Source organism: Cyanistes caeruleus, chromosome 5 (genome assembly GCF_971803275.1).
Source record: "Cyanistes caeruleus chromosome 5, bCyaCae1.hap1.1, whole genome shotgun sequence".
Lineage (NCBI taxonomy): Eukaryota > Metazoa > Chordata > Aves > Passeriformes > Paridae > Cyanistes > Cyanistes caeruleus.
In genome coordinates, this window is record NC_141705.1 from 78,375,708 (window position 1) to 78,389,860 (window position 14,153).

The window sequence follows — 14,153 nt, forward strand, 5'->3', positions numbered from 1 at the left end:
GACTTCAGGATTAAGCAACTACAATATTCATGAGGGGACTCTCAGTTCAAAACTGAAAAGGGTAGGATTTTAAAGCTGAAAGGAAACAGACTGTTAACAGTCTGTGGGGAAAAATTGGCTTTTTGCCCCCAAAACACCCTCAGTTGTTAAAGTAATGCTTGATCATAGTTTATACTTACGTAGTATTGCCCATTACATTGCTCATATTCATTTGAACATTTAATTGTTTTAGGTTCATAGCAAACACAACCAGTGTTTCCCAGGGTGTTCCTTGCTGGCTTCCAGCTTTGTTAGACTTATTAAATGGAGTTGATGTTTTTGAGAGAGTATCTAAACAGGAAAAAAAAAAAAAGTAGACAAAAAATTCAATTTAAATTATTCCACATGCTAGGAAAATCTGGCAGAATATATCCATTGTGAATATTACAAAAGGACTGCCAAGCACAATATTACAATATTTAAAGAGCATAAAACCATGAGAGAAGATAAGTGAGAACTAGAGGATTTGCATTAGTTGTCATAGAAATTGACTCACTGTACACACACAGATAGTGAAATTTTATGGATAATATGCTAACAACTTTCATTCATCCCTTTTAGGCATTTTCCCTTCTCTGGGCCATTGACTCCCCAGTGCCAGGCACTATGGAAAAGAATATTTTCCAAGTGGTAATGACATACTTCTTTCATTCAACTGATGGAAATACTTTGTTAAAAAAAATAAAATGTCATTATCTACTCACCTCTCTGAGGCACTGAGGAGTCAGAGACGCTCCTGGACCTTGTGACAGCTGGGGATTTGAGGCTGTGAGATGCTGTCCCAGGTGACATACTGCTGCTGGCACTGTGCTCACTGAAAACATTGGGTGACTGTGCCATGTGAGTGAAGGAAGCAGACTGGCAGGGCTGCTCCCATGTCCTACAGTATGCTTTCCTTGAGGATTCAGGAGAAAGGTGCTGGCTTACTCCTTCAATTGAATCTGGGGTGCCAGGGCCTGATGCTACTGGAGAAAAAGCAACACAGGAAATAAAGAAAAACTATTTCATTTGTGTCTAACCACATCCTTGTGTATACTAAGAAGAACTGGGAGAGTGTCCAAATGTATTTCATTTCCTATCAAACATCTCTGAGTGACTGTATATGGAGTAAATCATAATATATTTACATCTATTCAATAATATGACAAGGTTAATAAATACTTTAAAAATTCCTACTGTAACCCTTTGTGTAACAAGTGTTTTTGTGATAAGCAGCAGTCTCCTACCTGGCAGATTTATTGTCTGATCACCCAGGAAAAGCCTTCTGGCAATGCTTCTCCTGTACCAAGCCCTGGGAAAAGCCAGGATCTCACTGAGGCGGCGCATGTCGTATTTGAAAGAAGCAGATCCTATGTCACAGACAGCTGAAAAAGCACATGCACACAGCTGTAAATTCCCAGTAATAACAGGTCTTGGTAACCAAGTCAAATTCTCTTTCACCTACTAGTATTGTCTCGGCTATCATGAAAAAATAGTCTACTGAGGTGTTGCTGTTTCTCCAAGTCCCAACATTAGATAAAAATGCCTTTCATAAAGACACGCTAGAACCCAAGAACACAGATTATGTTGAGTCCTGCTTGTGTTGGATGTGCCTGAGACTCCTCACGGGAAGATTTTAATGGTAGATCAATCACAACCATCCTGTTGTTTGCCCAGGAAGTCAGGGTCCCATGTGCAGGGGCAGAAAATAAGTGCATAGATCTTACACAAAAAAAAAAGCTGCCAAGAGTGAAGTCCATCACTGGAACAGCAGCTCTCTAATTAGCTGGGATCAAAATGAAAGAAGCATTTACCAGATATGTTGATCAATGTGGTGTCTATCTTGCTGGTAGCTTTGCTCGCAGACTGACTCTCAAAAAAGGAGGAGCCTCCCGAACGCCTGATCCGTGACAGGCTGACTTTCACAAACTCCAGGTTGATGCTCAAGGAATCCTTCCGGCCAGTGACCGAAGTTGGCTCCTCATCCACGTTCCCTGGAAGCAGGAAGGAAACATTTTCATCTTCTGTGATCCTTTCAAAGCTGCAGTTCAGAAACCCGTGCCACACCTGAATAATGTTGATAAAAGCAAACAAAACCTGGTTCCGTACCCAAGGCTCCCGATCCAGGGGTTAGCACGGTAACAGCTGATTTTTGTTTTCCAGCTCCGTAGGGATGGAACACATAAAGGGAGAAGTCAGACATGCAGGCAGTAAAGCTCAGGCCTGAAGAGCTGCTGCTGGAAGTCGTCAGATCCGACTGACTGCTGCTGTGCCTCGTCCTGCCCAGAGGGCTGCCAAGGCCAGGCGATGAACCTGGAGTCATTTTTTTGGGGACAAAAAAATCAGATTTTGAAAGCATTTTCAAACATGAAATAATACTGAATGTTAACAGCAGTATTAAACAGACCAAATGCACTTCAAATTATGCCCTCTAGCAGCAATAAAGCTTAAATATTCTGTGTATAGAATCAACATTCATATACATGTTACCTGGTGCTCCAGATTTACTAGCTGAATTCTTTGAGCTGCTCTGTGAAGTATTGCCACCAATGGACACACTTTCTGATGGGTATGTTGTGCCTAAAGTCTCCAGTTCTCCTCGGTTGGAAGAGAAAACAAGATCCAGAGAAGGCAACTTCAGCATACATTCAACTCTGGATACCGGCAAGCAGCTGAACTTGATTTGAGAGGGCTGAGAGGCAGAAAGAAAATAAAGCATTCAGAAGGGACATTTGAGTTTTTATTCTTTAAAAATCAAACTTAGAAGCATGGATTGTTTAAAAGACAACTTGACTAGTTAAGTTAAAGTTAAGTTAGTTGACTTAGTTAAGACTAGTGTTGAGTTAAAACCTCACCTGGACTCGTACATAAACCACCACATCTACAGGGAAGGAGGAATATGCTGATGTTGAGGATGATACGAGGGATGTTGTGGACTCTTCTAAGGGATCTTGTATATCAAACTGCCCCATGTCTTCATCCTGGGAGCTAACAGCTTTTAACAAGTACAAGAACTCATTAGAACGTGGAATTTGAAGGGAAAAGCAGCTCAATTCCAAAAAAAAGCAGAGTGCCAGAATACAACGATGCAACTGACCTGTGTAATTCCTTTCAATGGGTGTGATGGGAATGGTTTCAAGAGCTTTCTCCAGGAAGTCCAGGAGGCAGGGGCTGATCACCATCTCCTCTGGCAGTGACTGGAGCGCGACCCACGCGTAGAGTTTAGCAGTTTTTACTCCACCACTTCCTTTCCCTTTGGCTTCAACATTGAAAAGACATATTTGTCTAAGGTAATACCACTGATAAACATTAGAAGACGCTTCATAACTTATCAAGCTGTGCCCTCTAATTTTCTCTATCATCTGAAGAGCTCTAGATCAGGTCTGCTAGAAGAAATTAAGTCATTAAGTTTTCACTTTGCCAAAATAACCATTAGTCTGTAAGGCTTCATTGTATTAATTCCATTGCTCATGTTCTCAACCAAGCACTCTGTTGTCATTGTCAGCACCTCACTTTTTAGAAAATAGCACTGAAAGCAAAAACAGACAGCTCTTCTGCAAATACCCAGTGCAAAGTAACTGCAGCTGACTGGAAATGAAAATGGTATTAGGAAAAACAAATGCACAAGTCTGGAAAGAATGTCAGTTTAAATAAAGAAAATACATCAAAAAATTAAACTTGCAAATGGCAAGTCCTACTATATTTATGCAGAGAATGACTAAAGATTCTAAACCATAATTTTTGAAAGCTTGGAACTAGCCAGAGTATAAACCAATAAAAAGGTTACTTTCTTGTAAATTTGTGAGAGAAGTCTTGAATCCATGCTCATCAAAATATCAACATGAAAGGAAGATATTAGTACCAGCTCACTTACTGTCTCTATGCAATGTAGCTATTAGAATGAATATACACCAATGCAGACATAGATTTCAAATTCTCCAAGAAAAATATAAAAATTAACTACTATAACAGAGATTAAAAATCCTTTCATTTGCTAGAAAAAAAAAAAAAAAGCACTGACTTTTCATTCTGTGCAAAGGTTTCTGCCTCACGTCTCTGACTACATTGTCCTATCTTACTTTTACTGGAAACCAAAGAGAATACAAGTTGGTCTCCATTCCAGAGGAGTGGTTTCCAGAGGAAAAGTACTTTAAAAAAAAATAAATACCATAAACAACAATAAGAGTGTTTCAAAACCACTCAGGACTAATAAATACTTATAGAAATACAACTTTTAAAGAAATGAAGCAATTACAACCAAATCTCTAATTCTGGGGAGGCATTTATGTTATCATACAAAGTGCAATTTCCACACCAAATGCAGAGCTTACAGACATTCAACCAGCAGGACTCAGTACCTGGACATAATGTGGGAAGAATTTAAAGGCAAAGATTAGAAAGCAGATTGATTAGAGAACAAAAGTGAAGTAGCATAAACCACTACACAACATCTGGTGTTGTGTAAAGAAGATGGCCACCTAAAGGAGTAAGAGCTAATGGTTCAACAGCATGAGAATTGAGGAAGGTATCCCCATTTCACTGTTCTCTCCCAGCATCTCTGGTGATTTTATAAGGCAAAACCCACAAGCACAAGTTCCAGTTATTCATTTTGCCTGATCATCAATTGTGACAAAATTTTGGCTTTGTGTTTAAAGCAATATTAAAATGCCAAAGGAGAGAAGAGTCAAAGTCTCAGAAACTGGAGATGCGATCTACATGCCTCTGGATCTGACATGAGGTAGCAACAGCCTGCTGCTTGAAAACAGGAGTCACTGGAGACAAAACAAAGCTTGTATTAGAGCTCCTCTTACTCCAAATCATGGCTATTTAAAGGCCTTCAATGGGAGAGATATTTACAGATATTTACCCTTTGCTTTCTGACATTCTTTTGTTAAGTGAAAACTGGGAGAAGGCAGTGACAGCCCAACACTGGTATATAGTGACTGTGACAAAAATATTACTGAGATTGGTTTCAAGCAATGTCTGAATATGCAGCTTTATCAAGTGTATTCTTGCTTCTGGGGTCAGGTTTGTGCAGTAAAGTCAAGCCTGGATAAATACAGTGCTCCAGGGAAGGTGTAGTCAGATCTAAAGGCAGTAGATTACACCAAGGAAAAATATATCCATGAAAGGTTCAGAAAGTTTGTCTACAAGTACCTGATGGGATGGGTGGGGGTTGGGGAGGAAGTAAGGTGTTAGTCTTGCTGTGGATAGTGCTAGAGAGAGGAGGAGATGTGGCAGTATCTTTCATACCATACAGCTTGGACTCTTTGGAAAGGGTGCGTGGCAAGGAGGATCCTCGAGAAGTGTTTGGTGATTCAGTCTTTAGAGTCTTGGAGTTGTAGTGCAACTGGAAAGCAAAGCAAGATCAAGTTACTTCACACGAAGAACTCAATTTCTGTACAGCCATTTGGTGTCACTTCTTCCCTCTAAAACTCATTTCTTCTCATTATTTACAGAACTGTCACTGCCAGGTACACTACATTCCAATTCACATCCTATACACAAAAAGAACTGAAAACTCAGTAAAAAAATTAAATATAGATAAATTAATAAATCATTAAAAAAATTCAACAAAACACAGAGAATCAGAGGAAATTCATTATTTAGGAACACTATCTAAAGCTTGTTTCTCCCTCTGTTACATCACATGCATCCTGTGCCACCTGTGCACACAGCCTCTTTTCTGTCTTAATGTGTGGTGGCACTGTTCCACTACTAAACACAAACATACAGAAACTAGCATAAAAAAATCCAAGTAAGATATTCCAGGAGTTCACACCTCCTCTATGTGCACAGTAGGCTATTACTAAGAACACAGAACATAACAGAAGTTGTAGAGGATGTTTAGTTAGTCCTGAATTTGATTAAAAGCAACAGGCAGGACCTGAGGTATAACTGTTATCCCTGAAGACAGCCTGGAATACAGGACATGGACACACATAGTCTTTCCACAGTGAAAGACTAGAAAAGCCAAGCTGTATCAAGTGAGAAGAATCTGATTTATGGCATTGCCTCAACTGAATTGCATTAAGTTTTCCTTCAGTAGTGACAGGTTTTTCCCTGTTCTTACACCATTAGGATTTCAAATCACAAAATACAAGGACATTTGTGTTGAGACCTTTTCATGCTAGGATACAGAAACAATGATTAAAAAACCAAGGGAGTGAACAGTTGGACTGTGTTGGAGAGAAAACATTGATTTATCCCTTCATTTTACCTTTACATCCACCCCAGGAATATAAAACACTGTTGTTTCCACATCACTGGATTTTGTCTGCAGAGATGATGGCACTTTCTTGCCAGCAAGTAAGTGAGTAGTAGATGCATAATTAGTTTGAAATTTCTTCTTTTTTGAAGGGGACTCCTGATCCAAACTCCTGGAACTCCGATCATAGCTCCTGAAATAAATACACTCAGGTTATTAAAGTAATTTCCTGCATCACACTGGGCCAGTACAATTGCAACTTATGGTGCTGGTAATGAACTAACGCACGCATTTCTTACCTTCGCAAACTGATATCGTCGTGCTCTTGCTGCAGCATCGTGGGGTGCAGCACACACTTCCCACAATCAATTTCAACCCTGATATCAAGCTCAAAGTCAATGTTTCTCTCCGTGGTGGTGCCAGTGACACTCCTGTTGGTGGGTGTAGTTGGCCAGCGCTCGGTGAACAGCTGGTGCACAGCAGCAAAGCCCGTGGCTTTCTTGCGAGAAGTGCTCCTGCACAGGCACAGGTGGGGGCCAGGTATCAGCAGGACATTTACCTCAGCAGGGGCTACAAGGCATTCCCAAACTATGTCCACACTTAAGTGTATAATCTTACAGAAACCTTTTTTGGAAAAGGCCTTATCTGATATGCAGCAGTACAGTGACACACCTTGCGTTAACACGTTACATTTCTCAATATAGGGTAGTACAAAAAACTGGGCTTTTCTTAAATTCTCAATCAAAAAAGGAACAAATATATATAGACACAATACCTCCCATATTTCTAAGCATTACATGCAGTTTCTGGAATTACACCCTGTTCTCTGCCCCAAAAACCTCACTTTCCAAGTTCTTTTATTCTGTTCCAAGCCCTGAAATCTCTGAGTTACCTCCTTTTCCAATCAGGATCCCTCCTTCCCACACAGTCACCTCTAGTGAACACAACCTCACCTGCCTTCCACACACACACTTGAGCGTATTCAGTACTTCATCAGCAACAGAATTTGTAGCTTTGAATTCAATATTTCAAGTTTGAGAGTACTGAAAGTACTGAAAGTATATTCATGTGTCTTCTCAATTTCTGTCTTGTTCCTCGGGACCGTTTACTTACGGTGGTTTCCTATAAAAATAGGTCCTCTCCCTTTCATGGTCATCCTCCTTCTCCGAGTCCTCGCTGCTGGAGGATAAGCTGTCATCCCGGCGTCCCTCTTCAGGCTGGAAGGGAATGCCGGGTGAGAAGACAACTGGAGTTTTGGGTGAACCAAATACCGAGCATGAGCCTTCACTAGTAGATGAGTAATGGGAGGGACCATCAATAGTTACGGACAAAAGGTCCATTTCTGTCTCCTCTGGAAACTGATTGTGAAAAGACAAAAAGATAGTAAATTTCCACAGATATGATTTCCACCGAGAATGCAGTAGGTAGATCTGGAAATAAAGAAGCAAGAGTGTTATGAGAAACTCTCACTTCTGAGTTCCTCATAACACGGAGAGCGCAGGTAAAGGAATTGCAAGAGGGATTATGAAATTGAAGGGAATGAAAGCTTGGCGGGGAGACCTTTGCCATTGCCTAGTGATTGAGCTCAGCCTGGTAGAAAAAGACTCATCATGCTCTTACCAATTTAGAAGGAAAGGAAACATTTCATTTAAATTTAAGAACTATTTTGAAAGAGGAGGACAGAAGGCAGCCCAAGTGCCCACGACTTGCAGGAAGCATTAGTGAGGGTATGCAGGGCACTACACAGAATGTACAGCACTGCTCCCTGGGCATCCCAGCCCGAGCATGGAACCAAACATCCTAAAGGAGCCTCCTGCTTCTCACAGAAATCATGACACAAACAATTTTCCAACATTAAATTCTTAAAATGCTTATGAAAAGCATCCACCAAGTGTTAAACACCAGCACTTCCTATGCAGTGTCACTGAGCTACACAGTTGTCTGCAAATTCAAATTAGAGCTCTGCTGAGCAACAGGTATGATGTCAGGAAAATGTATTTTTTTTAAAATATTCAACATTTGATACCTCTAAGTGATTGATAGTATTTTGCTATGCCAACAAAACCTAAGCTAACTGGGCTTTTACATAACAACAACAATAGGTAGGGTAGCTTTTAAATGTGAACATATTTAAATGTGCAAAGTACATTCCCAGGTATCATTTCCACCATTCTCTCAGAAATAGGAATTTATTTCCTGGGAGCATGATGAGAGTTAGAAGGAATTAAAAATACATTACTGTCTCTTGTTTGGTTTCTTTGTTTGTTTGTTTAGTTTTGCCTTTCTTGATTTGTTTTGAATTTTGGGTTTGCTTGATTAGTATTCTTTTATTTTTAAGAAAAATACTTTTTTCCCTAAACATGGTTTTGAAAGCAATTTAAAAACTCCACTTGTTCTTAGGATGTTAAGTTTTGGAACATTGCCTACTGGCTATTATTTGAAAATGTCTTGTTCCACGTTAAATATAAGAATTTTAACAGAACTAAGAGTGTGAGAAGATGTCCTCCCACCTGGTAATTATTTTGTACCACCAGTGTTGATTGCCGTTACATCAGAACACAGTGTAACAGGTGAAGGCACACACTGAAATCATCCTCTAAAGCACATTTCAAAGCTAGACTTGGGTCACTTTACATCAGCCTTGCTCAGTCTTTAAGCAAAAAGCCAGTAATTCATTTTACAAGAAGTTTTAAATCTACATAAGGGTGTAGAAGCACTTTGATTGTTGTTGATCAACAATAAATCACGTTCCTCTGCTTAGTTTACATACTTAAATATTTTCAAGCTCGATATACATTCTGTTTAGCTGAGTGCAAAAGAGATGAAATATTGAAAAGCAGCTCCCTATGAGATAAATTAGTTCTCTGGCAAAGAATACTTGTTTCTGCTCAGAAATACCTGAAAATACCCTTCCCCTGGACAGCTGGATTGTTGTGCAATCCCCAAAGCTATTTGATTCAACTTAATAGAAATGAAAAAAATATAGAAATTAAAACAATTACAATAATCTCAGCCATGCAAAATGAACATTATAAAAATGAGAAAACATACAAAAAAAAAAAAGAAAAAAAAAAAAACAAAAGGAAAAAAAAGAAAAAAATCCCAAAAGAACAAAAAAGAAAAAACAAAAAAACAAAACAAACAAAAAAAAAAAACACCAAAAACCCACCAAAAAAATAACCAACCCCAAACCAGTTCAACAATCCATTTCAAACACTGAGGAGGATACATCTGTAGAGCTATAGCAAACTGAGTAATACCCATTTCCAAAACTATAAACATATCCAAACACCAAAAAAACCTAGGTGATTTTTTGTGCACCGCTGACAAAAATACCAAGAAAATTACTACTGTGTGAACCTAAAAAAAAAATCAAGCCATTTTAAAATATTTTTCTCTCATGAGTCAATTAATTTCTGTGCCAAGGAACCAAAATACATCTATTTTCTAATGAAATAAGTCTATATTCCAAAAGCACATCTGTAATTTGATGGAAACGCCAGCAGAAGCAGACCCAATTCAGGTTTGCCTGGATATAATTATCTCATGAGCTGGTGACCAAATGGCACAGGAAATACAATTATATGACATATAGAAGAATTCTTACAGAATCTTGTATGTTGAAGGTTACTCTTGGCCCAGGGGATGCAGCATCCACACGGATATCTGGGAGGTCTTCGCTGTCTCCCAGTCGAGAGCTGCAAGCAAAACAGAACCAAAACAGCTTCTTGAGTTGTACTACAAGATTTTAGGGTCATGAAAACATTTAGCTACACAAATATAAGGTCATACTTATCATTTTTTAGAGAAGAATATATAAAATCACAATTGAAGCACTTGGGTACATGAAAAGGAAGGAGGGGGAGAAGAAAAGAGAAGCTGCATGTGACTTGTATTGTATCTCTGCTAATTTCTCTATGCAAGCTTTTCAATCCTGGGGCAACATGCAGAAATTGCAGAAAAACAAGCTATTTGTATTCTGCCACATGGGACAATTATTCACATATGAAAAAGCATCTCCCTTTCTTCTTCTCATTACAACAGCCCTTTGAAAAAGCAGATGATTCTAAGTCAGGTGTACAAAACAAGATTACACTATGCCATTTTTCCTTACATATATTTCTTCAATATGTTCTGAAAACAGGATCCTGTAGAAAACCCCCAAGTCGCTGGAGAAGTGAAATCTTCTCAGAGGTTTCATAAAAATGAGAAAAAAATGCTTTTTACAACATCCCTGCCTTGCAAAATGACCTCCTCCTATCCAGTTCCACCACAAACAGCTGCTGCCTGTGGTAAAAGGACTCTTCAGGCCAAAGTCCAACATTTCCCCTGTTGTTCCATGTGCTGTTGTGGCTATCACAGATCCCAGATTCCCACTGGCTCACCTTGTTCGGTCCATTCTCTTCAGAGGTGGCCTCCCTGATGCTGAAATGCTCTTAGATCGGCTGTAGCTGGGTTTGTAGCTCAGACCCCACTTGTCTTTCAAGGAGGCAGCCTAAACCAGAAATAATATTGAAATGCAACAACTGAGAAGACAGAGAAGAAACTCTGGCAAGCTAAAACGCTACTGTACATGGGTGTGCCAGCAAAGTAAAAGGGTTTTTGGGACATCAAGTGCTACAATGTTCTCAAAGAAGCTTAATCTTGCTCACCCTCATGCTGGATCTACGGAGTTTTTTGCGGACGTCCCTGCGGATGTCGTTCACAGCCACCGACTCCAGCTGCTGATAGCGTTGAATTTCTTGGTTTATGGTCCCTTCACTTGCACCTAATTTCCTGGAGATAAAGCATGGTTGAGTTATCTTACAGACATTATTTCCACAATTTCAGAAACCTGTGTTGTAAGAATGCTATCCCTGGGAATTATCCCATTTTCTCTTTTGTCCCAATACTTATGACCAGTGCCAAATATAGCCACAGAAGTATGAAAACATTTAACTAAAAATCTTAATTTCAGATAAAATTTCTCTCTGAATGGTGACAGCAATTTCATTTTAAGTACAAACAGTGAAACATGCATCCCTTCTCATAATTTAACATGTAACTACCAACCTCTGTATTCCCATCCCAGACAGATCCATTTATAGTAACTCTTTCTTGAGGAAAAGGGGGGAAAAAAGCCCAAACAAGCCAAAAAAAACTTGCTTGCAAATACTCTTAATAAAATACACAGAAGGTCAGATGAAATTCAGGAAATATGAAATAATTTTTTCTTAACGATTTTCTCAAGTAAAGTGTAAGAAAGTTTTCAAGTTTTATCTTGAAAACATAATGTACAAGATGCAAAAAAAAAGTCAATTTAAATATTTTTCTCCTCAGCTTATTACAGTTTCAAAGTAATATATTTTGCTAAAGTAATCAGCCTGAAAATAAATCAAGATGGAACATGAATTAATAGGAAAACACTATAAATCAGTCATTAAAATGCAGAGTCAGAAAAATAAAGACTAATCTGACACTTAAGGAATAACCAGAGAGATTTGAGAGAATACTTGCACATATAGTCTTTGCTTTTGGAATCCAAAGGGACAATCATTTATTTTTAAATAAAGGCAATGATTTGCACTTAACCATAACCATGCCACAAGATGTTTGATAAGAACATAAAGCACACCTACTTACTTTAAGTCATCAATGACTTTCGCTTGCTCATTGAGCTCCCTAATATCAACCAAACGCTTCAAGAATTTCCTTCCTCGCTGTTCTCCAGTTTGGATACTGGAAGCTCCCTGCCGCCGATGATCAACAATCTCCTGTTTAAAATAAACACTTCATTAAAGCCCTCATCAAAAATTGGTCATCAGTACATTGTGAACAGGCAAAGTGAATTTCACACCTTCAAATTTGGACTAGCGCATGCAAAAGAATCAATTCATGTGAATAGGCAGCTGATTGGGTTTCTTGCAGTGATCCAAAGCCCATCATTCAGTTAGACACAGTGTAACTACTACATACATGTCCCCATGAGCAGGATCTGCCTGCTTTCATATGTGCTCTGCTAGGCTGGAGCAAATCCCGCTTCGCTGAGCCCAAGAGATATTCTACAGGAACAGAGTATCGGTGGGTTGGGGGGCTCAAACCCAGCAGGTGATTTACAATCCGCTGCCCAAATGTGAGCTTGCGTGCATCTCCACCCAAGGAACCTCCACCTGATTTCTGAACAACAAACAGGAGCATTAGTGGGCTGGGATAATGTTTTCACTGTCAGCAGGCAAGAGACATTAAGGAACAGCTGTTAAAATGGTTTTGTAGAAAACTAGAAAGCAAGGTCAGCAGCATACTGAGTAGAAGTAGGGTTTTTTTAAATTTTTTCGTGTTAGTAACTTACTCTCCTGTGGAAAAAAACCTAGAAGAAAGCCACAGCTTTTACAGTTCAGGTACCTGAGGTTAGGTGCTATGTCCCCTCCATGTTTTCAAATCCAGATCAGTATTTCCACATAATACCAGTAGAAATATGATCTGCAACTTGATGCCTTTGAAATATGGAGCTAGAAAACACACACACATAAATGTTTCTGATTTTGCAACGAGACTTGTATGAGCTATAAGGACTCGCATGCTGGACTCAAGACTAAGACCCTTCCATTTGACAGAAGACTTTTTCCAATTAGTAGCACTTATTTTGGTGGATTCACTTACTGCATGTATAGTAGGAGACATGGTGTCAACTTCATCCTCATCTGAAAGGTCAGCTATGTTCACAGAGTTGAGGTCAGCAATGTCATCAATATCTTCCTCTCCTGTCAACGTAGTGAGAGTGTTGCCCAAAGCATTCAGTCTTTTCCCAATGTTTGGATCCATGTGGACATCAATACCACACATCTTCCACAACACATTCAGTGTCCATGTTCCAGCACTACTACTTTCTGTGTTAAAAAAGATAAAAAATCAGTTTAAACAGGTTTTCCTCTTTTAAAAAATCCCCCTCATAGTGAATTACGTACTCATTAGCCAAGACAGTGTTTGTCTTACACAGAACTGTCTTTTCTGCCCATTCTGAGAAAAACACATTCCACAACTGAAATGCTTGATGAAAATACTTCACAGTATTTCTTTAACAAGTGATGCAACACAGGCAGGCCTAATGAAAACACATTCCCCTCAGAGCGAGTAAAGAGCATCTTAAGCTTCAGCTCATACAAATGCAGGCAAGTACACTATTCCAAAACAGAATTTCTAACAGCAAGAAACAGAAAACATGTCTTTCTGCATGTACAAATGCTGACCTATTTATTCAAGGCTTGAACAATGATGCTGGAAGATGTTATATTATATGTGCTGTGTGCCTAGTAAATATCCTGTCTGCCCAGGACTTTTCTGCGTGCCACTTTTCAGCATCAAGATACCGACCTTGCTCTAAGCATGACTACACAAGATAATGGTTTTCTTTCTAGATGGAAGTATGACCAGTACAGAGACTGACAGCTACTTCTGAATGCTCTGGAGTAGGTCCAGACTACTTTGACCAGGCAGAGAGGGAATTTGGGAAAAAGAGAAGCCTTTTCTGGGAGAGGAGAGAGAGGGATGACAGCTCAGGGTGCAAAGCCTCAGCATTAGGAAGATTTAGTAGGAGAGGAAGCAATGGGATGACATTAGTGTTATGGCAATATTGCTGACTCTCCTCCACCCAATTAAATTAAAACACAGTTAAAGGACTTAAATTTCATGTTTTATGAATGCTTTTCTTTTGTTGGACTTGATTTATTGAAACAAGCACACTACCTGCTGCAGCTTGTCCTGTTGTCCTAGAACACACTTCATAGGTACCATCTGGCACAACACCTACGTGAAGCATACAAAGCAAATGCACTGATTATGCAGCCAGTAAAAGTTGCTTTAGACCAGCCCTTCCCAATCCCACCCTCAGTCTCCTGCCTGCCATAATTAAAGAATGATAGGAGATCTAGTTTTACTTCCCAGTCAAGGG

At 39.4% G+C, this 14,153-nt stretch overlaps 1 protein-coding gene across 42 annotated transcripts in view; it reads right to left on the reverse strand.

Moving 5' to 3' along the window:
* Positions 1-14,153, reverse strand: part of BLTP1 (bridge-like lipid transfer protein family member 1) — a 115,493-nt gene that overhangs the window by 4,843 nt on the left and 96,497 nt on the right. For 5 of the 42 annotated variants that reach the window (XM_086890541.1, XM_086890548.1, XM_086890543.1 and 2 more), the window contains 20 exons: positions 13,949-14,008; positions 12,866-13,092; positions 12,182-12,382; positions 11,849-11,979; positions 10,879-11,002; positions 10,612-10,721; positions 9,834-9,924; positions 9,125-9,187; positions 7,340-7,584; positions 6,526-6,741; positions 6,239-6,419; positions 5,176-5,368; positions 3,116-3,277; positions 2,874-3,013; positions 2,509-2,710; positions 2,128-2,331; positions 1,833-2,012; positions 1,266-1,403; positions 744-1,004; positions 180-330 (listed from right to left, as the gene is read on the reverse strand). In XM_086890541.1, coding sequence (XP_086746667.1) covers positions 180-330; positions 744-1,004; positions 1,266-1,403; positions 1,833-2,012; positions 2,128-2,331; positions 2,509-2,710; positions 2,874-3,013; positions 3,116-3,277; positions 5,176-5,368; positions 6,239-6,419; positions 6,526-6,741; positions 7,340-7,584; positions 9,125-9,187; positions 9,834-9,924; positions 10,612-10,721; positions 10,879-11,002; positions 11,849-11,979; positions 12,182-12,382; positions 12,866-13,092; positions 13,949-14,008 — 3,280 coding nt within the window. The remainder of the gene's footprint in view (positions 1-179; positions 331-743; positions 1,005-1,265; positions 1,404-1,832; positions 2,013-2,127; positions 2,332-2,508; positions 2,711-2,873; positions 3,014-3,115; positions 3,278-5,175; positions 5,369-6,238; positions 6,420-6,525; positions 6,742-7,339; positions 7,585-9,124; positions 9,188-9,833; positions 9,925-10,611; positions 10,722-10,878; positions 11,003-11,848; positions 11,980-12,181; positions 12,383-12,865; positions 13,093-13,948; positions 14,009-14,153) is intronic. The other 37 variants (XM_086890586.1, XM_086890584.1, XM_086890582.1 and 34 more) reach the window with 22 other exon arrangements.